General features: G+C 38.2%; 1 protein-coding gene across 1 annotated transcript in view; it reads right to left on the bottom strand.

Moving 5' to 3' along the window:
• MGAT4A (alpha-1,3-mannosyl-glycoprotein 4-beta-N-acetylglucosaminyltransferase A) overlaps positions 1–21,015 on the bottom strand; it is a 75,225-nt gene that overhangs the window by 19,436 nt on the left and 34,774 nt on the right. The window contains exons 5-8 of the mRNA XM_026847994.1: positions 9,123–9,169; positions 8,428–8,541; positions 7,733–7,808; positions 6,161–6,275 (exon numbers count right to left, since the gene is read on the bottom strand). Of these exons, the coding sequence (XP_026703795.1) occupies positions 6,161–6,275; positions 7,733–7,808; positions 8,428–8,541; positions 9,123–9,169 (352 nt within the window). The remainder of the gene's footprint in view (positions 1–6,160; positions 6,276–7,732; positions 7,809–8,427; positions 8,542–9,122; positions 9,170–21,015) is intronic.

The raw sequence follows: 21,015 nt of genomic DNA, 5'->3' as shown, positions 1-21,015 counted from the left end.
AGGCAAAGGAAAAAGACATTACATGACAATGAATCTCTTAGGAGGACACTGGCTGAAGTGATTCAGTTCTGTTGATGGTGCTGAGATGTGGGCAGTGCTGACTTAGACAGGTATGGGCTCTTGGGGCACATGTGCATTGATGGATCAGAGTACAATAGAAGCTATTCTCCAATGCAAGTCTTCTATCTGTCCACACTTGGGAGTTCCATGCAACACACTAACATGCAGCACTTAGGCATGTGAAAATTTTTTTTTCCACTTGTAATCTATGAGGCCTTCAAAGACTTTTTTAAATAACGACTTCCACAAGTGGTATATTTTCTCCTTCTACATTTACAAAGAACAGCTGGAGTAGATGCTAAGAACAGGTTCATCTCTGAGGTGGCAAAAACACTTCCCATACTCATCAGAAAAGGGGATTTAGTTCTCATCTACAAGACGACAGATTTGTTTGGAAAGGTCACTAAGGAGCAGTACAGGCTAGTCTGGATGACAAACAAATAGGGAACAATATTTTGTAGGAAGCTTAAAAACAATCAGCAGTGTAACAGTCTACTTGAGCAGGTGGCTGAGTGGAAATGAAGAAATGGTGCAAGCAGCCTACCTTATTTAGCCATTAAGGAGAATGGCTGCATGTATATAAACAGAAGAGAATACCTGAAGTATTACCCTGACCAGTACTACGCAAAACATAAAAAGCTATTTAGCCTTAAGTGATTAGAAACATACATTTCCACTGTGAATATACATGTGGTCTATCAGTCAGAGCCAGACATTGTTACTTCTCTTTCTTTTGAGGCTCACTGAAGTCTAATTCATAGAGGATTATTGCAAGGCAGCATTAAAAAAAAACCAAAACTAAACCAAGGAACTGGGAGTCCCTGTTGTAGCAGGGATGGAAAATTTCTCTACTGAAACAGGTGACCAAACCTGGCACATTAGACAGTATTTCCAAGTAGACATAGAATGACATATTGTTAGCTTATATATATTAGCAACAAGGATATTTTTAAGGAAGTTGCAGGGGCCCTGTTATGTGTGGTCTGACACTGCCAGGTACCAGGCTCTTACATACAGAGATTTGCTTTGAGAATATCAAGATCTCGAACTGCAAGATCCTTGCTTTTCCCGAAGAGAGGATACATACTTAGAAGACTGCCTAAATGGCCTCATCTTTTGTAGAAAAGAAGTCTGATGTGATCTCACAGAATCACAGAATTGTCTAGGTTGGAAGAGACCTTGAAGATCAGCCAGTCCAACCACTGACCTAACACTGACAGTTCCCAACTACACCATACCCCTCAGTGCTATGTTGACTATACTCTTAAACACCTCCAGGGATGGTGACTCCACCACCTCCCCGGGCAGCCCATTCCAGCGTCTAACAACCTATTCTGTAAAGAACTACTTATTAATATCTAGCCTAAACCTTCCCTGGCACAACTTGAGGCCATTCCCTCTTGTCCTATCCCTTATTACTTAAAGTTAGAGACTTATCCCCAGCTCTCTGCAACCCCCTTTCAGGTAGCTGTAGAGGGTGATGAGGTCTTACTCTCAGCCTCCTCTTCTCCAGACTAAACACCCCCAGTTCCCTCAGCTGCTCCCCGTACAACCTGTGCTCCAGACCCTGCACCAGCTCCGTTGCCCTTCTCTGGACACGCTCGAGTCATTCAATGTCCTTTTTGTAGTGAGGGGCCCAAAACTGAACACAGGAATCGAGGTGCGGCCTCACCAGTGCCGAGTACAGGGGTCAGATCCCTTCCCTGTCCCTGCTGGCCATGCTATTGCTGACACAAGCCAGGATGCCATTGGCCTTCTTGCCCCCCTGGGCACACTGCTGGCTCCTGTTCAGCCAGCTGTCAATCAACACCCCCAGGTCCCTATCTGACTGGCAGCTCTCCAGCCACTCCTCCCCAAGCCTGTAGCGCTGCTGGGGGTTGTTGTGGCCCAAGAGCAGCCCCCGGCATTTGGCCTTATGGAAACTCCTCCAGTTGGCCTCAGCCCATGGCTCCAGCCTGTCCAGGTCTCTCTGCAGAGCCTCCCTACCCTCAAGCACATCACTCCCACCCAACTTGCATAGGCCCAGAGGCACCTTCCTCTAGGCCTGGATTGGCATACTACTGTCAACCATGCAGTCAACCATCCCTGACTTGGGGAATAATCTAGTTAACATGGTGATGTCACAAGATGCACCAGGAAAAACAAACCAAAATAAAACCAAAAACCACGCTGATACATCCAACTGCAACTACTCAGAATATGCTAGGTAAGCATCAGCTGGCTATACCGGCACTACCATTTTCAGACCCATCTGGCCTCTCTACATTACACTGCTCAGCACCATGGAAGGGTTCAACAGTGCAGGCAAAGCCTTTGTACTTTAATTCATAATGATCACTGGAACAAAAATGGACAGTCAACACCCTGCTCCTGAGAGAAGCCCTCATCTCTTTTCAGCAACCAAGGGCAAACATTCACACACTACTTGCTGAAATGTTGTCACCATCTTCCACACTCAGCTTGGCACAGCTTTGCCCCAGATCTTTGCCCTTCAGTATAAACACAACATCCCTCATCTGTCATTTCTATCTCAGGACATCACCAGCAGAGCACAGTAGTACTGCTATGGATCAATGTCACTTTTCTCCCCCTAGAACGCTCTTTCCATACCTGTCAAAAACAGGCCTCTGCAGGGAAGTCCCTGGCAAAACAGGTCTTCAGAGCTCTGGACCCCTTTACTATCCACAGCTACTCCTTGTGATGGAAAGCAGCCCAGTACAACTCCTACTCCACAGATCTGACACCCCAGCCCCTCTGAATCCAAACCAGCCAAGCCATTGCCTAGCTTCTCCTGAGAAAGCTCCTGGAGAAAGGCTCCTTCTCCAGCACCCTGGCTTCCCTAAGGCATAGAACTAGAAGCAGCATTTACCAAGGTCCTGAGGTCTTATGACCCTCCCATGCAGCTGCAAGTGAGGAAAGTGCTGTGAGCCATGGAGACACTGAGATGCCATCCAAATCCAGCCTACAGATTACCCACTGGCCACCCCCAATATGAAGTCAACAATCATCAAGCCAAAGAGACCAAAGCAAAAACTGAAGTCAACATGCATTGCCTCAAGCCAGTAACAATGTGAAAGAATTGAAGCAATGGCTCATCTTGCACCTTGTTCATGCACTTTGGTACAGTGCATGAGAACAGACATAAATCAAGGAGACTGCTGAAAAAACTTCAGAGGCTTCAGATTCTGGGTGTGTATAATCTACCCTCGAAAACAAACTTCAAAATCCAATAGAATTAAGACTCAAAGGTAAAATCTTTTCCATAAACTCCTAGAAATTTAGAAAATGTGGAATACTTTCCCCATATTATTTATCTATATTGATAAAAGTGAGAGCCAGGACTGGAAAAAAAAAATAAAATTGTGGAACATTTTCTGCTATTTATTGTGCCCTGCCAAGACTTTTATCTTATTTTCAGTCCATTTAAATGCTATCCTTAGTGAACTATTCTGGCCCTCTCAGTATTTTGTTGGCAAGTACAAGACACAGATAAAATGAAAAACTTTGTTTTTTACAGTTGTCTCAACTGTAAATATCTAAATCATTCGTTTTCACTCTTCCACATAAGCATCATTAAATGTATTCAGTCTACACCAACAATCATTTTATACCTGCAAGCACAAATTCTAGCTATAGTTGAAGTTTTCAATGCTTTTCCTGTTAATGATATGCAAATTACTGGCATTAAAACTAGAACCTCTTTGAAGTTATTTAAATCTCAAATATTTCACTTGATCTACTCTTCCTCAAACTTCAACTATGTGGACAGCTTGAGCAAAATTGTAATCAGAACAACTTTAAATAATCAGAACAACAGGCCTTAAAACATCAGGGCACAGTAAGATTCAGGGGAACTGTATAAGACAACCAAAAGGCTGGTTTCAGACCCCTCCATTAAAAGTTTGTGACAGCTGGCATTATATCTACAGTGTAGAGTATTGCAGATCCTCCGAAAAACACTTCAGCCCACAGGCACTTGGAAGACAAATCAGTATTGCTCATGAAAACTAGGAGGACTTTCCTAATGTTTTGTCAGGAACCTCAGTGCAAACCAGAATCCAGAAGAAGAGAAGATGCATCTCCTTTCACATAGCTTCTTAGAGAAACAGCATACATCTCACCCATTATTTATTAGATACTTGACAGCATTTAAGACTATGCTTTCAGCATTAAAAAAAAAAAAAACAAAGGAAGCAACTTCTGCTCTGTGGCAGAGGTGACAGAATTCTATAATCCCGCTGTCAGCCTAAATAGCTGCATTTGTCACTTCCTCATAAATTGCATAAATTAGATTTTCAGTTCAGAAATACACTATGACAAAAAACATTTTTACCTAGCAAACTTGCAAGCTGATCAAAGTTTCCAACACCTTACAGCAAATCAGGCGCACCTCTCTCTTTCAGAGATTATTTCTAAATTAGTAGCATCTCGACAATTTAGTGCTCTACTTTCTCTCTTGGACATCTACACATAAAACTCATCTCCAGTTACAAACAACTACTTTTGCTCTTCTCCATAGCTATTTACATTACCAAATTACCAGAGTATCAGTCTGCACCAAGATCCATAAAGGGATAGCAGAGATGAGGCAAATGTACATTACTTGCAAAAAAATTTCTAGGCAATATACAGTTATAGCACTGTATAGCACTTTTGTTATAGAGCTGTATAGCACTTGTGTCTCAAAGCCAGAAGTTTTAGTCACTTTCATGAATATTAATTTTTCTCTCAAAACTTAAAAGCAGGATAAGTAACTAAATTGGAAGAAAAAAAAATCTAGTTTAATTTTCCAGGTAGAAAAGCAACTTTAAAATGTGTAGCCATAGCTAAATTCATCTGAAATTCTACTGCTATAATCTAATTAAAAGGAGGCATGCAAATATGATACAAGGAATAAGGAACAGGGATATAAGCAGCACGAGCAAGCAACTAAACTATTTTCAGAGCCTACACTGAAAAAAGTATATAGACAGTGTAGAAAAACAACTTTAAAATATTTTTAAACAGTTGTGAGGGTGATTAAGCCAAATCTCAGTATTAAGAACTATCTACCTATCCCTTCTGGCTTACACATTGCGCCCTCTATAGCAGCACTGAGAACACAAAGGGGTGCGACATACACAAATATACAAATAATAAGTGATCCGAAATACATCTGCATGGGGTAGATAGTGCATGCCCTAAGCTGTAAGAATTTCTAAGAGAATGACACTTTATCTGTTACACGTAACATTTTCTTCCTGTTCTGAGCTCAACTTCCAGCCTTTGCTTTGGAATTGTGTTGACTACATATAGAAATCTTCAGTCTTGTCATAGCTCTTCATTTTTCCTTGCGTATCTCCAGCTTACTGCTTTTAAACATATCATGACATATCACTGCATTAATGAAAAAAACTTTTGATTTGTAAAATGCCTTCAAAACTTGTCTTTCATTGCTTTTCTGTTAAGTCTAGTACCCCTCAATAAAAACATATGAGTGTAAGAGCAGACCCATAAAGTAATTTCAGCAGCACCCTGGTGGTAAATCCACAAGAGCCTGAGATGCTGCATTAGCTTCTCTCACTGTTGTTCACTGCAAATGACAGATAGATTCTAACTACACCTAAGAAGGGGCACACTGTCATAACTTCTCCTTGATGGAGTAGGAAGGTAGAGATAGAATAGGCTTTGCCACCAAGACAAAGTGGTGACTACTGATTCTTGGAAACTTTGGCACAAACATAAATGAAGTTGTATTAGGTGGAATTAGTTTTCAGACTTTTAAAAATTTTACTTTAGTCAGTTATGTTTTCATGACATTTTTGTTTTAACGGCAGCTAAATTGCTGTTCAACTGTATTTTTATAAATTAATTGACTTTTGGTTATAAAAATGCCCTTTTTTACAACACTTTCAGTTTGCCTCAGTCATACAAAAGTATTTGAAGCAACTGGAAAAAACCCAACCCACAAGTTAAACCAGAGTTACTAAAAAAGCCAGTGAATTTCTATGTCTTGGTCTATTTCTAGTAAAAGAAGATAGCTTTGAAGTCAGATAACTATTAATTTACAGTCTGAGGATGAAAGTATTCTTTCAAACTACTAAAGTGAACATTTTCTTACCAATGAAACCCAGCTGAGAAAATTCTAGAATCATCCAATCTTCAGAAGCGAGCTGAAGTGCAAAATTTTTTATTGTGCTGAAATAATTCTGCTTGACAACGATGTCATCTTCAAGCTAGAGGAAGGCAGCAGTGATATCAACATAAATAATAATAATAAAAAAAAAACACCAGCAAAGCAATAGGAAAAAGGACAGCTAGGAAATACTGATTTACAATATATTGCTAACATATAAGCCATATATTTCTAATCCAAGTGCTGCTATAAACCTAGATGCTATAGCCAAGAATAACTATTGTAGGGATCACAGTCTGTCTATTTGTGGAGAACTAATCCAGAATCTTTCTATGGTAAGAATCCACAAATGTATCTCAACTTATTACTACAGAACATTGCTTTTCTAGCTTATCTCTTCAGAGGAAAATCATTCATGAAATAATGTTAGACTAAGTGACACCATTAGTAGTAGAACAAGTAGAATATCTGTATTATTTGTACACAAATGTGACTCTGTTTACTCACACACCTAACAGCACTGAAAGAATTTCTCCTCTGAGACAAGAAGCTAAGAGATACATTGTCTACACAGGTAGGATTCATTTCACCTGGATTTTGCTGTCCAACACAAGAAACGGCACATAGTTCAAACTAATCATCTAGTCCAGGCAGCAGAACTACCAAGATGGGGTGCTACAAAGCCTTTAATTCACAGTAAGTGCTGGCCACTGCTTTAAGGATCCTGCTTGTCCTGTCCTTCCTCCCAGTGCATTCATGCTCTCCACCTTGTGCTGGCACTAATACTTGTGCAACTGCCTAGTTTCAGAAAGACTGTCTCATGTCACTGGCTGTGCAGCTTCCAGGAGAGCTCAGTCTCCAGCAGCTCTGAGAGCACCCAGCATAGCTTTGTAAAAACTAGATGAGGTGCGTGGGGCTTTATACCCAAAGGACACAGTCCCAAAATCTAAATAAAGATCACAAGCACAGTTACTCACTACTGCAATACCTGTAAGGTTAAGGCTTCTACTTCAAAGCAGCAAGACCTAATGGGAACAATTCCAAGCTAAATTAAATTCAAGAAGAATTGCTTAACTCTACTCTTGAAAACCTCTTTTAAAAAGAAAAAAGGTAAGTCTAGCAACACATTGAAAATATACCAGTACACAACAGTCATACAAAAGTGACCCTGCACTTGCCTTCAAAAGAAAATCAAAATGGATTTTAGCTCAATTTCCACTCAAAACTGTGCTGGTGGTTTTTGCCTACATGACTCAACGGTAACTCATTTGGTGGAGAAGCAAAAAGCGGTAGTTAAGCTGTCTGAATTCCTTCACTTTTTTTTTATTAAGTATCTTAAGATAAAGTAAGTCATACAGGACAAATTACTTTCTCCTACAGAGACAGTGTCCTCTACAGATTACTTCCTCATATACCATAATTTCCATACTCAGTGCCCTCCTTCAACTATGGAATCAAGTTATCTCTGTTCTATGTAGGTCCTTCTGATGTGTCCGACAGCATAATTTCTGAAGACTCATTTGAAAACTTGAAAACTCAAAACAAAGAGAAATTTACCTGAATGTAATAAACCCCCTTTTTCTGGGCATACATCATAAGAAAACAATAATCCAAGTTTTGTTTTGTTCTCCATCTGAAATCAAATTAAACGTTTCAGGATTATGGTAAAAAGTTCTTTCAATACACACTGGCAATGTAAAGTAAATCTCACTATGAAGAATGATGCATATTAGTGAAATGTTAGGACAGCTGCTTCTGGCATTGTTCCCTCAGGAAATCCTCTGTCTGAAAAAAAGGAACAAAGCTTTCACCTTATGCTTTAATACAGACATAAAACTGGTTTAACTTGAATCTGATTTTGTGAAAACTACCTGACATTTCACTAAAAACACATGTGCATTTTAAATGGTAATTCAGCAGGAATTACTGGGTTTTACACTGTATTTCAGGAAAAAAAAAAAAAGTAAACAATAAAGTCTACATACAGAGGAAAAAAGTATATCAAGTCTCAGTTCTCCCAAAATTTAACACTAAATTAATTCAACCACGCATAGCATTAGGCTCTGATTGTGCACAGAACAGCATGCAGATAGGAATGAGGTTGATTCACAGAGCACTTTTAGCATCCCCACACTTGCATGAATTACAGTAAGAAAACATTTCAAGAATTCACATCCCACTTGCCATTTCATAAACAACAAAAGTGTGGGTGTGGGAGGAGATGGGAAAAGATGTGGGGGAAATAAACTAACCTCACTCTCTCTTTTGAGTCTCCAAATGTCTCTTTCAAGTTTGTCAAGTCAGGATAGTAAGTTGCAGGAGGGGCTATTACTTCCACCAAGCCAGAATTGATCTCTGTAGAAAACCTGTCAATAGAAATATCCTAAAGTCACATGAGAGATTCTGAGTTCTATAAGGCTTCCTGCTTGCTTTCTGTTGGTACAGTTATTATATCTGCTTACGACGACATATTCAAACATGATATAAAGTAATAGTAGTAAAAAAGCACTGTTTTCCTTAGCATCTTCTTCAGAGCAGGACAGCCTCTTGCCCAATAATCAGAATTCTAACAAGATTTTAAACACTTATTTTGCCTTCCTTTTTTTCAAAACCTAGTGATTTTTTTCTGTAGTTCTCTTTGAACATACAGAATACAAGGCCTTAATGCAGATGTTACAAATTGTCATTCATGTTAAAACAATCCTGTTTATGTTGAATCAAATAATTTAATCCCATTTATTGTTTTACAATTTAACTGACTTAATCACTGCCCCTTAATTTGTCATCTATTACTTTATCTTCAGAAGTCCACATCCCCAAGAAACAAAAATGCATGATCGCCTATTTCCAGAATACTTTTTATTACTTATCACAACTTGATTTCAGAAAAAGCAAAAATCAAACCCACCAATAAACTAAGAAATCCCCCATTAAAATTACAACTTACTCTTTTTCCAGGCTTGCAACAACACTGTTAACATAATCAAGATCAGTCTGGAAAAAAACAAACACAAAACCGAGAAATACTTAGCAGTTTTGGAGCCACATTTTAAAAGAACCCAGTAAAATAAACATTGGAGGTAGCTGTCCCCAAAAATCTATTTCAGCATATAAGATATTTGAGTAATATAGGAACACATCAGACATGTAACTATGTTTTATGTCTAATGAGAGAAGAAATACTTTTTGCTTAAAAAGAGAGAAATAATAATTGCCTCATATCTGCATTTAACAGACAGTTCTAACCCAATTGTTGGTGTTTTCTTGCAACCTCTCATGCTCTTAATGACAAAGTGATCACTGAGCGTTTGTGTAGGAAGAACTTCATATTATTGTTATATAACATATATGAAAATATTACCACAGAAAGCTTTCTGGGAAACAGGTCATTGAACACATACTCTTCTTTCAAAAACACATCTCCTAAACTTTGCATTTATAGCATGGATGCCCCACCACAGACAGCAATGAACACGCTGCTTTCCTAACTAGGGTTGCTTTTTTGCATCAAAGACTAAACTTGAGTGACTGTCAATTCTACCAATCACCCAGTTATTAAAAATGAAAAAATGCTAAAATTACTTGTTGGTTAAAATACAAATTGTGACCTTCTGGAAAAGTCTAGATCATCTAACTTGCCAGAACTGGCCAGTTAGTCAACCTATCCACTTGGTCATACACATGCATGTCAGGAAAACAGAGCTGTGAACTCAGTGTGAATGAAAACCCTAATTTGTTATACTTACTAATCTAATAATTTGATACACTATTCATCAGTTTTCAAAAGAAAATTTATAGTCTATAAATCAGCCCAGATTCTGGTGGCTCATGAGTATTCTAGAGAAATAGCTGCCTTTGAAATGCTGGAAACAAAGGAACAGTTCTTTTTTTTTTTTTTTTTGGATGAATTTGTAACGCAGGTTATCATTGAAGGATTATACACACAGAGAATAAATCCCTTCCAAGCATTTCTATAGAACCACTAATCTTGTTTGATATAGGTGCTTAACCTTTGATCTTAAAAATTACCATTCCTATTTTTAAAGACTTATTTTTATAAAATCCAACATAATGCCAGTGACACACACGTTTTCAAAAAGGACGACAGTGGGTTTCTTCCAAAAGCGGGTTCTAAATACTGCTAGAAAATGTGAGTAGAAAGCATTTGTCATATATTTTTGTGATGGTTTGACTCTGGCTAAATGCCACGTATCCACCAAGTCACTCTATCACTTCCCCCCATCCCTGCCCCTTTCCCCTTGTTTTCTCAGCAGTGTAAAGAGGGGAAAGAAGATAAACTAACCCTTGTGGGTGAAACAAAAGCAGTTTTAATATAAGCAAAATGAAGCAAAGGTCCGCGCGCAGAAGCAAAAGCAAACAGATTTATTCTCTATTTCCCATGGACAGGCGATGTCGGGCCTTCTCAGGAGCAGGGCTCCCATACGCGTAGTGGTTGCCTCGGAGGACCAAGGGTGACCCCACCCCCTTCCTCCTTTCTCCCAGCTTTATCCTGAGCAGACGTCCTATGGTCTGGAACATCCCTTTGGTCAGTTCTGGGTCAGCTGTCCTGGTTGTGTCCCCTCCCAAGATCTTGCCCACCCCGTCCCACTGGGGGAAATGTCGGAAAGAGCCTTGGTGCTGTGTAAGCACCACTCAGCAGTAGCCACAACACCAGGGTGCTATCAACACCCTGCCAGCTCCCAGCATAAACCACTGCACCGTGAGGGCTGCTATAGGGGAAAACCAATTCCAGCTCAGCCAGACCCAGTACAATTTTCCATCATAGTTTCTTCATAAGTGCTATGCCTAATGCTGGACAGAAGTTCTAAATAAACAGATAAGGTGTTCACAATTTAAAACTCATTCTGCAGAGTTCCACATAAGGAGGCTCACAAGTCCATATGGACCTTGATTATATCATTAAGTCTTTATGGATTCACACACACTTTTATTACTAGAATGGAGTTTAAGACATAAAACTTTCTGCTGTGTATGACAGTTGCAAAGTGACCTAGTGACTAACTAAAAATAGTTTAGTATATCCATCTTTAACTAAAACATTTCTCTTTTTTTTAAAAAAAACCCCAAACTTTTAAATATTAAATACAGTAATTTAGTCAGTGTATGAAAAAAACAATTTAAATTTCCAGTTGGCAGGCCAAGCTTCAATTACCCAGTCTAGCATTAGTAACTCAAATACTTGTTAAACAGTCCATACTGTAACTGCACAGAAAAATGCAAGATTTCATACATATATATAAAATATACATCCATACACACAGAGAGCAGAAACACAGCTAGTTTCTATACAGTATTCCAGAGATTAAAATAAATGCCAAACTCAATCTCAGCTGGAAGCTTGTATTTGGTAACAATAACATATTTTGACCAATTTTGCAGATATGCCACAAAGCCTTGCTAGTGCTTTTAAAACCTTACACACTTATAGAGAACGCACCGCTATCAGAAAATAAGGCTGGAATAAGAGGGTTTTGCCCTACTTCCACTTATTTGTTTGTGCCCTTCATGTAAAAGTTTGGCAGTTTCCAATTGGAGCTGCAATCACAATAGCTTCACATTAAATAGGTGTAGCCTGTAGTCTTCCACCTTCATATTGTAATCTGGCCTGCTGCTACACAAAGTCAAGATGGTCTGGTCTAGCTGTGCTGTACATGAGATACAGCAAATACCACTACTAGTTTAGTAGATAACCTTCCTTCTCAATCAACTACTGCATCAGCATAATGCAAAAGGAGATGCCACTTTTAGAATGAAAAAGAACATTGAGATTAAAGGAGTTGATGCCATTTTCCACATGATCAAATGCATTAAAAACTTGATATCCTGCTATTATTTCTAAAAAAGCAGTTGTATGCATATCTACCAGCAGTGTCTGAGATTCAGATCCAAGATTTCAACACCAACTCTTCTCCTCTGGATAGCAGCTTGACTGTCATCTTTCCCCATCAAAACTTCCAGAGAAAACCAACTCTTCTCATTACCCAGCCTAACACTGGGTGGGATCTTTGCCAACACCCTTCAGCTATGGACATGTCTCAGGAAGGTGGCACTTACAAGTTATTTCACACTACCTCATGAAATAAGTATGAGAATATGCAATAAATGTGATCAAGCTGTGACTATACCCAAGGGAAGAGTTAACTATACAGAAGACTTTGCAGGATAGCAATAGAAGGAACACCAGAATAGCCAGATAATTGCACTAACCTAAGAATCTTCCAAGCAGTATCAATAAATTCAAACTAGTAACTGAAAAACAACAGGAAAAAAATTCTATTGACTAAAATCTGTTCTCCATTTTTGAGGAAGAAAGCATTTACTGCAGTGACAAAATAAGACCTAAGGTCCTCTTTATCAACCTGCAGGACACAAGACTGCTGAGAATTATTATGAACTGTACATAACGTGAAAGAGTAATACCCTTGTCTTCTCTAAGAACCTTAACCAGCACAAGATAAATCCAGATTAATCAAGAGGATGTCACCCATGAAAGACGAAATCTAACGGTTCTTTAGGCTTCCAGTGAAGATCCTCTGGTTGATAACAGGTTGACTTTGGAGCAACTATGATGAACTTAAATTCTGTTTCACGGTATCAGTGCTACTTGCAACTCTTGAAAGAAAATGTCACTAGTGATCCCAACCAAAGCAGCGCAACCTGTAAGACTACAGCTATGAATGTTCTGGTCTACTAAATCAGAAGGCAATAACAAAGTTGGAATTTTTCCTTAATAAAACCCTTAAGGTTGTAGATTAAATAATCCCTAGGAGTTTGGAACCCAAGAAAAAGAAGCAAAAATGAACATTTTATGAGCTAATCCCTTTAAAGTGATTAAATACAAAAATTGTGATAGGCCACAACTGAAGAGTTAACAGTGTCAGCCGCAAAGATGCATCTTATTAGTGAATGACATGAAGCCTTACAAACAAGTTTGTCCTGTTAGGTGGATCTCTGGAACTAATGAATGGCATAAGTAGGGTCGGTTATTTTAATATCAGCAGTTCAAATCTTTCCACCTGTTCTTTTTTACTAGTCATGAAACTACTGATATCCAAGAGAAAGCAAGACGACTTGGAGGGAGACAACCTCCTTTTTTCATTCGTACCAGATCAGACCAAAGATTGATCCAAGTCAGCATCTTGCTTCCAACACTGGCAGCCATGAACAGATACATAGCAAAGAATAAGAACAGGACAAACATACACAATACTCTCTCCTGCTACCATTCACACTCCCAACTACCTTCAATTCAGGTTACTTCCTGAGACAGATGTGATTTTGTGTACTTAATATTCCTCAGTAGACTCTTCTTCAAGATACCTTGCCAATATCCCCTTAAGCCTATCTAAACTTTAGCAAGCAAGAAAAGATTTTAGCTTAATGAGATCTATGAAGTTTCATATGTCTGTGAACATCTCAACATCTAAGGTTTAACTCTGCCATCAGCAATTTTGATGAGGCACACATATAATGTGCTTTGATGAATCTCTCTAAAAGAAAATTCAGAGTCTGAGTCTGCTGTGGAACAAACTAAAGTTTCAGACTGTCAGTGAAATAAGTTTTTTAATTTCCTCAGTTTTTGTAAGATGATGGCCTACAATTTTCTAAAGTGCCTTCTCTAGTTTAGGTGAGGCTGCATTTCAAATTTGCAGGTATTCTAAGATTTGTCTGAACAAACACTGTTATTCATAACAAACAAACAAAGAACCAGAGAAGCAATGAGCTTTCCAATCTTTTTTATTGCTTTTTATGAGTGAGCATGTACATAGCAAAGTAGTAAAATATATTAGCTAGCAGACAAAACCAGAGGTTAGAAAGTTCTGATTAACAGCTAGCCAACTGTCACACAAAACCAAGGTTTCTAGTTGTAAGAATCAACACTTTGATACTGTTAAATCCTACCTAATTCATATCTTCAAGAATGACAGAAGGAGGTCTGTTTCAAAATGTAAGGAAAACCATGGCATTTTAGACCAAAGGTCTATTTACTGTCTTAGCCAGTAGCAGATGCATAGAAAAAAAAATGATGCAATCATAGAATATATCTAGTTGGAAGGGACCCATAAGGATCATTGAGTTCAAGTCCCAGTTCCTAACAAGAGGAGCATATGACTAAGAGCATCATCCAGATGCTTCTTGAACTCTGACAGGCTTGGTGCCCTGACCACTTCCCTGGGGAGTCTGTTCCAGTGACTGACGACCCTCTCAGTGAAGAACCTTTTCCTAATGTCCAATCTGAAATTCCCCTGACACAGCTTCATTCCGTTTCCTTGTGTCCTATCACTGGTCACCAGAAAGAGAAGATCAGCACCTCGCCCCTTCTGTTGCCCCTCCTGAAGAAGTTGTGGATGGTGATGAGGTCTGCCTTCAGCCTTCTCCAAGTTTAACAAACCAAGTGACCTCATCCGCTTCTCCTAAGTCTTGCCCTGGAGGCCTTTCATCATCTTGGTCACCCTCCTCTGGACACGCTCTAACAGTTTGATGTCCTCCTTCTATTGAGGCACCCAAAACTGCACACAGTACTCAAGTGGGGTGCACCAGTGTAGCGTAGAGTGCAATAAACAGGGTATGTACAGAATGAACCTTCCTTCCCTTCTTATACCTCACAGTTCTTGGTAATCAAGAGTTTATAATTCCTAGGCCATATTATTAGATTTAATAGCTCATCCTAGATCCAGTCTTTGGGAATTTCCCTGATTCATTTCAGAACCCATTCACTCACTCCTATTTCACAATATCCAGTAGCAACAAGCTCCACAATTTAGCTACATACCAAGTGAAAAATAGTGTCTTTGTTCTAGATTTTGCCTCTTAATTTCACTTAACAGCACCTCTACTGCACCTGCACCTCCATCTCAAACTGAGAATTGGTTCTAATCCACATATGTGAAATCTAAACAAGCAAAACAGTGAGTCCAAACAAGACTGGAGCCAGGCTGACACACAGGCAGAGCAAGCACACACACACTTTGTATCAGACCATTCAAGATGTGGTCTTGTACTCCAGCAGTACCAACAAGACACAGTACTGCTAGAAGAAACAAAAACAGCCTTGAAGTTCAGACACCTACATACCATTGAAAAGCATGAAATTCCTGTTCCTGCTTTTATTTCCTGTCTCACTGTTCCTGCAACAACTTACCTAGTGGTACTGGATACATTAAGTTTCCCTTAGTTTACCACTAACCATTGCTCTTACTCCAATTCCCACGACCTGTCTACTCCACATGATCAGAAGCACTAAACACTGGACTTTGGCAGTATAAAATGCTTCAGACTGGCAACTGCTATGAAAATTTAAACTGTATGTGTCAACACTGGCACCTAGTTAGGGAAAACTTCATTTTCACATGTGGTTCTTCAAGTTGGGAGGGGACACAACACACAAACCGAAAAAAAAAAACCAACACAAAAAAGCAAGTAAAGCATGATGGAATGCCACAATATAGTGCCCAAGCAATGTAATTGTACCATTTTCTTGTTCTGGAAGCTTGACTTGCAACCTTAGGTTTTTTTAAAGCTATACTTTACAAGATGCATATTGAAATGCTATGCAAAATGTGCAAGTTTTCAGCAGTTGATTCTGCTTTGAGGAGGGAGGTAGGACTAGATCATCTTCCAAAGGTCCCTTCCAACCCTAGTGATTCTGTGAATCTCAGATCTTGCCTTAACAGACCTCTATTTGGGTTAAACTTCTATTTCGGTTGTGAAAAATGAGTCAGTTTTAATAAGAGAAGTACAAATCAAAGCAAAAATGGCATTAAAACTCCAAAGATTTTTTTTTTCCCCACAAGCCACTAGGAAAGGAAATTAAGATGCAGAATATCAAAATACTACAAATTCAAGAGGAGAAATTCAGACTTTAACTGTACAGTACATTCTAAACAATGTCGTTTATCTAGGCTGTTAGATTATTCAGATCTTAATTCTTAAATCTACTATAAGAAAGTCAACTTATTCAAGAACATCTTCCAAAACCAGAAAAAAATACCTGGGAAACAACTATGCTAATCTGCAAAGTGAGGTCATTTTACTGCTTACTAGTTTCTACAATTTTATTTGTTCTTTCATCATCCCTATACAATAGGGGTAGAATAATTTTACAGTGTATTTTAAATAGTAACAAACAACACAGAACTGAACAGTTTCCAGAAAATGCAAAGCAAACGTGTATTTGCCCCGAAATGGTGAAAGTACATATTAAAATCCACATAAGAAAAAGCAGCCATTATAGTGACATTTAGACCTATTTTCAGCTATTTATGCAGTGAAGAAAAAAACCTAAGGAATAGAAGTGCAGCAGTGGTTTCCAGTGGTTGCAATAGTGTATGGAAATAGTAAAGCCTATGAAAAATGTACTCTGTTTGAGTTCAACAAATGCAGCTGAAAAAAAAATTATTTTCAGGAATACAGTGTCTGCTTTCAGATCTGAAGCAGCAAGTTTAATACAGGGAACATGATAATAAGATGCAAAGCAAAAAACAGGAATGCAGAATACTGGCACAACATAGCCCTCTAATGTTATGTAAGCAAAATTAGCTCATGTAGGACACAGAGGCTACAAGACTTCATCCCTCTCTTACTAAAAGTCCCCACTCTACCACACAGGTAAGAAAAAATCTTTCTCAAGTCATTTCTGTGATTAACCCAATTCAGTTCAGGGCAGGGTTTCACAATGCAAAGCCTCTGGCAGCAATAGCAGGAATACAACTATTTTCTTGTATTGCTCTACTCTCATTTCTGTGAGTCCAGATGGATTGTGAATCCATATGGACTGTGCTGTGAACCACAACACCACATCAGAGAACAAGTTTAGCTATTAAGAAGGCCAGCCAGAACTAAAAAAAAAAGGACAATTCAAACCAGGACATTCAGTTGCATGTTATGTTAGTGTTATACAGTCTTCTACTAGTTTTGCGCATGGTTTGTAAAGCTTGAAAGACAACACCATACATGTCCTGGCAACGTAAGGGAAACTTCTTGTCTCTGGGTGAGCCTGTAAATCATTGAAATGGTCTAGATGGATGGGTTGTTTTCCAGAAGATGATAGGTAGTTGCTGTATACAGTCAAAAGCACTCTTCTATGATATGTGTTCTTTATTTGGAGGACAGAAGGAATTTGTCATCACTGTCTTTAGGTCAAGGCAGACCATAATAGCAAAATTTGACAGTGTTGTCCAAAACTCAAAGTGTCAATTCAGTCAGTTATCCAAGTGTGAAGTCACCTGTTACAATGCTTCTGAAGAATTATTACTATTACTTTCTATCTCACAAATACATTAGACATTACCCAAGAGATCAGACACAACTGTCTGTTAACAGTGATGTTCCCTTACCAGGAACATCAGATAGTTACACTGTGGCCAAGGTGCATCTCAGAAGGTATCTTATAGATAGAGAAGCATTTCATTCAAGTTTAAAGCTCGAGAAAAGAATACAATCCTGAATTTTATCTTTGTGCTGAGATACTAAATTGGTCTCAGGTACATGGAAGTTTTCAAATCCTCTCAAGGATCTTTTCTTAGATCTAAAAGATTTTTATCACTGTTTAATCCCATATAAAAACTTTGCTAGTCACTGCCAGGAAAAGACGAGTGTAAAATCCTATGATAGTGCCCAGGATCAGTAATCTTGGTACCCTTTGGGTGCCAAAGAAGCAGGGATTGCAATAGCAGCTTAAATAGCTCAAATTCTCAATGACAGACCAAGCCACCCTTCCAGATGTTAGCAGTATACGTAGAAGGTGTGTTCATTCTGATCATTTTTGGTTGAGATTTCCAAAACAAGGCCTTCAAAATTACCTGGTGAAGATAACATATCATTTAGCAAAACAGCCTTGTCTAGCTTTGAGTTTTTAAATACATATATTACATATATACACATGTATGTATACGCTAAGATCTACTACTAGTCTTTCTCCAACACAAGATGTGAAGTCAAATCTTTTGAAGGCTAAGAATACACTCTCCAGGGCACCTCCAGGAAGGGGTGACTCAAGTTTTCAACAATTAGCAGAAAGCATGGAACATCTCCGTAGCCAGGATGATACTAATACATCCAGGTTAAGAGCAAGAGAGACAAAATCTACTGATCAGAGAGATCTGTAATTCAAGCTCAGATTAAGAAGACTGAAAATACTGGCTTGTTTATTCTGCTGGAGAAGTTTTGCTTATTGCACTCCAGTGTTGATACATCCAAAACAGGTTCAGCAAGGTTTTACCCAGTATGTGCACTCTGTGCTTAAATTGCTGAAGCTCTGTTCATACCAGTGCACAGGATGGTATTTTGCTGGGTGCTTGTGTCACACTGACCAGTCTGTACAGGACCTTTTCCAAAGAAATAATAAAAAAAGATTCTCCACAAAAGGAGCAAACACTACTGAAGATCAATATCTTTTAATTTAGCAGTCACTGTTCACATAAAGAGATGACACAGTGACAGTGAAAGATAACCAAGATATGCAAGTTCTTCTAGCATCTAAATGAAGTGTATACGTATGAAACAACAGAGTAGGATTTGAATAATATGTAAGAAAGTGTAACATATGGCCTAGTGGTCCAAGAACAAATGGCTGGTCAATTATTGCCTAGTCAGATGTAAACAGTGGTGTACAGAATTAGCAAAATGCCTTTGTGTACCTGTAGTGTCTTCTGATTGTTACCAAAATGATTTGTCTTTTATAGTTTTGACCAAATCAAGGGCTTTTAGTCTTTCCAAAATATACTGATTACTGTTTGAGCAAAAGACTGTGATAAGTGCAGTCAGTGATTAATAAAGTGGACTGATAATAATTTGTGATATATTTAGAATAACTTCAAGATGCATTCTCTTCATGGTAAATGAGATCTCCCCACAGGGGGAAAAAATTTTGCTTAGATACCAGAAAAGTATATTAATTTCTCTCATATTCAGTAGTGCATGTGTGTATCTACATATATATGTTGTTCCACTATTATGTGAAACATGATTCAAAAACATGTTTCCCATGTTAATTACAAACCCTATCAAATAAAAAGATTAGACAACAACTTTAATTTGGATTCATAGTTTCTTAAACCTAAAGACTATAGCTTATTCTGAAAGAAAGTTCTCATACAGCAGGTTTATGAGATCTGAATTGCTTGTTTCAAGTTATCTGACAAGTCTATGAACTAGCTATATAGTGAAGGGGAATAAAAAGACTTTTAAGTATAGAGGTATAATGAATCATGCCTATTTATTAGTCATCCTAATGAATACCTGCAAACTATTCTGCATACAGTTATTTTAACAAACTGGAGAACACAGACATATGTCAGTTACTGGAACAACTGCACAGTTTACTGTCAAGCAATTCTAGTAATTATTTAAATTGGTGATTAGATATCACATTAGCTGAGATATTTTAGAATTCCTTGAACTTCCAGTATGGAAATTTACTGTGTATAATTACATTACTGAGAAATATCCATACAGTAAATGAATATGCAGATCTCTTTATTTAGCAACCATAATGCATCTATATTTACTAGCTCATCTGTTTACACTGTTCATGTTATTTGCAGAAGGCCATTAGCCTTAATTTTCAACTTGTTTTCTAGCAAAAAAGTAGAATTTGCAAGAAAGTAGCAAGATTGAACTGCTAAAAAACCCCAGCAGTATTAAGTTTTTTAGGATGCTTTGCACAGACTGCAGTCCATGACTATGGCTCCCAGCAATGCTTCTTAAACACTGTCAATTTGATTTCTCAAATAAAGGCAGCAAGAAAGCACTAAAATTCTTTCAAAATATAGCTTTTGGTACAATTCTCTTATAAAAACATTTTTGTAAAGTCTTGTGCTTTTTTTTTTGTTCGTAGAAGATATAGACAAAGCACAGATAGAAATTTTAAGCTTATTAGCAAAATTACTTAACCTCACACTATGATAATTTCTTGCTGTACTTAAATGCACAGATGTTGAGCTGAGGATATACCTTTTTTCAGAAACTTTTGCCATTATTTTTAATGCAAGCATAGCTGGTCAAAGTTCTAATGTATTTTTAAATCAAGCACACATGTTAATGATAGCAATAGTCTACTGCATTTTAGGCTAGGAAAACCCACAAAGCTATTTTAAAAACTAAAGCCCTGCCTTTTGTTTAAGGAGAAACAGAAGTCCACCGGGGGAGTAGGACTTCCTTCAAATACCCAAAGAAAATGCTTAATAAACCTAAGCTTTTCATCTTGCAGAAGGAAGCTGAAATATACAGCATAACTCAGAGAAAAACAGCATAGTTCAGGATGAAGTATTTACTGTAGCATATTAATCATGGTCAAAGAAACAGTAAAGCAGGAAAGACATAGAATTAGATGGAGTAAAGAAAAAGGAATGCAAATCTAAGGAATGGTTATAACAAGACAAGACTTCAAACTCAGGTTCTTCAAATTTTCCCAGATGTTCATGGCTTGCAATGCCCATAGCAGATATATGAGTAAGCACACAGTGCTGCTCTCAAAGAGATAGATAAAGAGATAAGATACAAAGGGTAACAGATGCCACTTCAGAGCAAACCGAACGATTCCCCTTGGGCACAGAAGCAATAGCTCTCATGTTAACATATTCACTTCCTTCACTGTCACTTCTGTAGAATCATTCCCAAGATGAAAGAGAATTTCACACCACCTCAAAGGAAGAAAGTTATTTAGCTATGGAAAACTCTAGAATAGAAATATGGCTTGTCTGAGGCAACAACAAAAACTTGTATAGTTTAGGACACTTCACTCCTAAGTTTTTGAGAAGACAGAGACTCCAATGATAACACACAGTCTTCATGGCTCAAACCTCCTTAAGCAAAGCAAA

Source organism: Athene cunicularia, assembly GCF_003259725.1.
Source record: "Athene cunicularia isolate RWA chromosome 1 unlocalized genomic scaffold, athCun1 chr1_part1, whole genome shotgun sequence".
NCBI classification, from domain to species: Eukaryota; Metazoa; Chordata; class Aves; order Strigiformes; family Strigidae; genus Athene; species Athene cunicularia.
The sequence above is the reverse complement of the archived record's forward strand: the minus strand, read 5'-3'. Positions and strand labels throughout refer to the sequence as shown.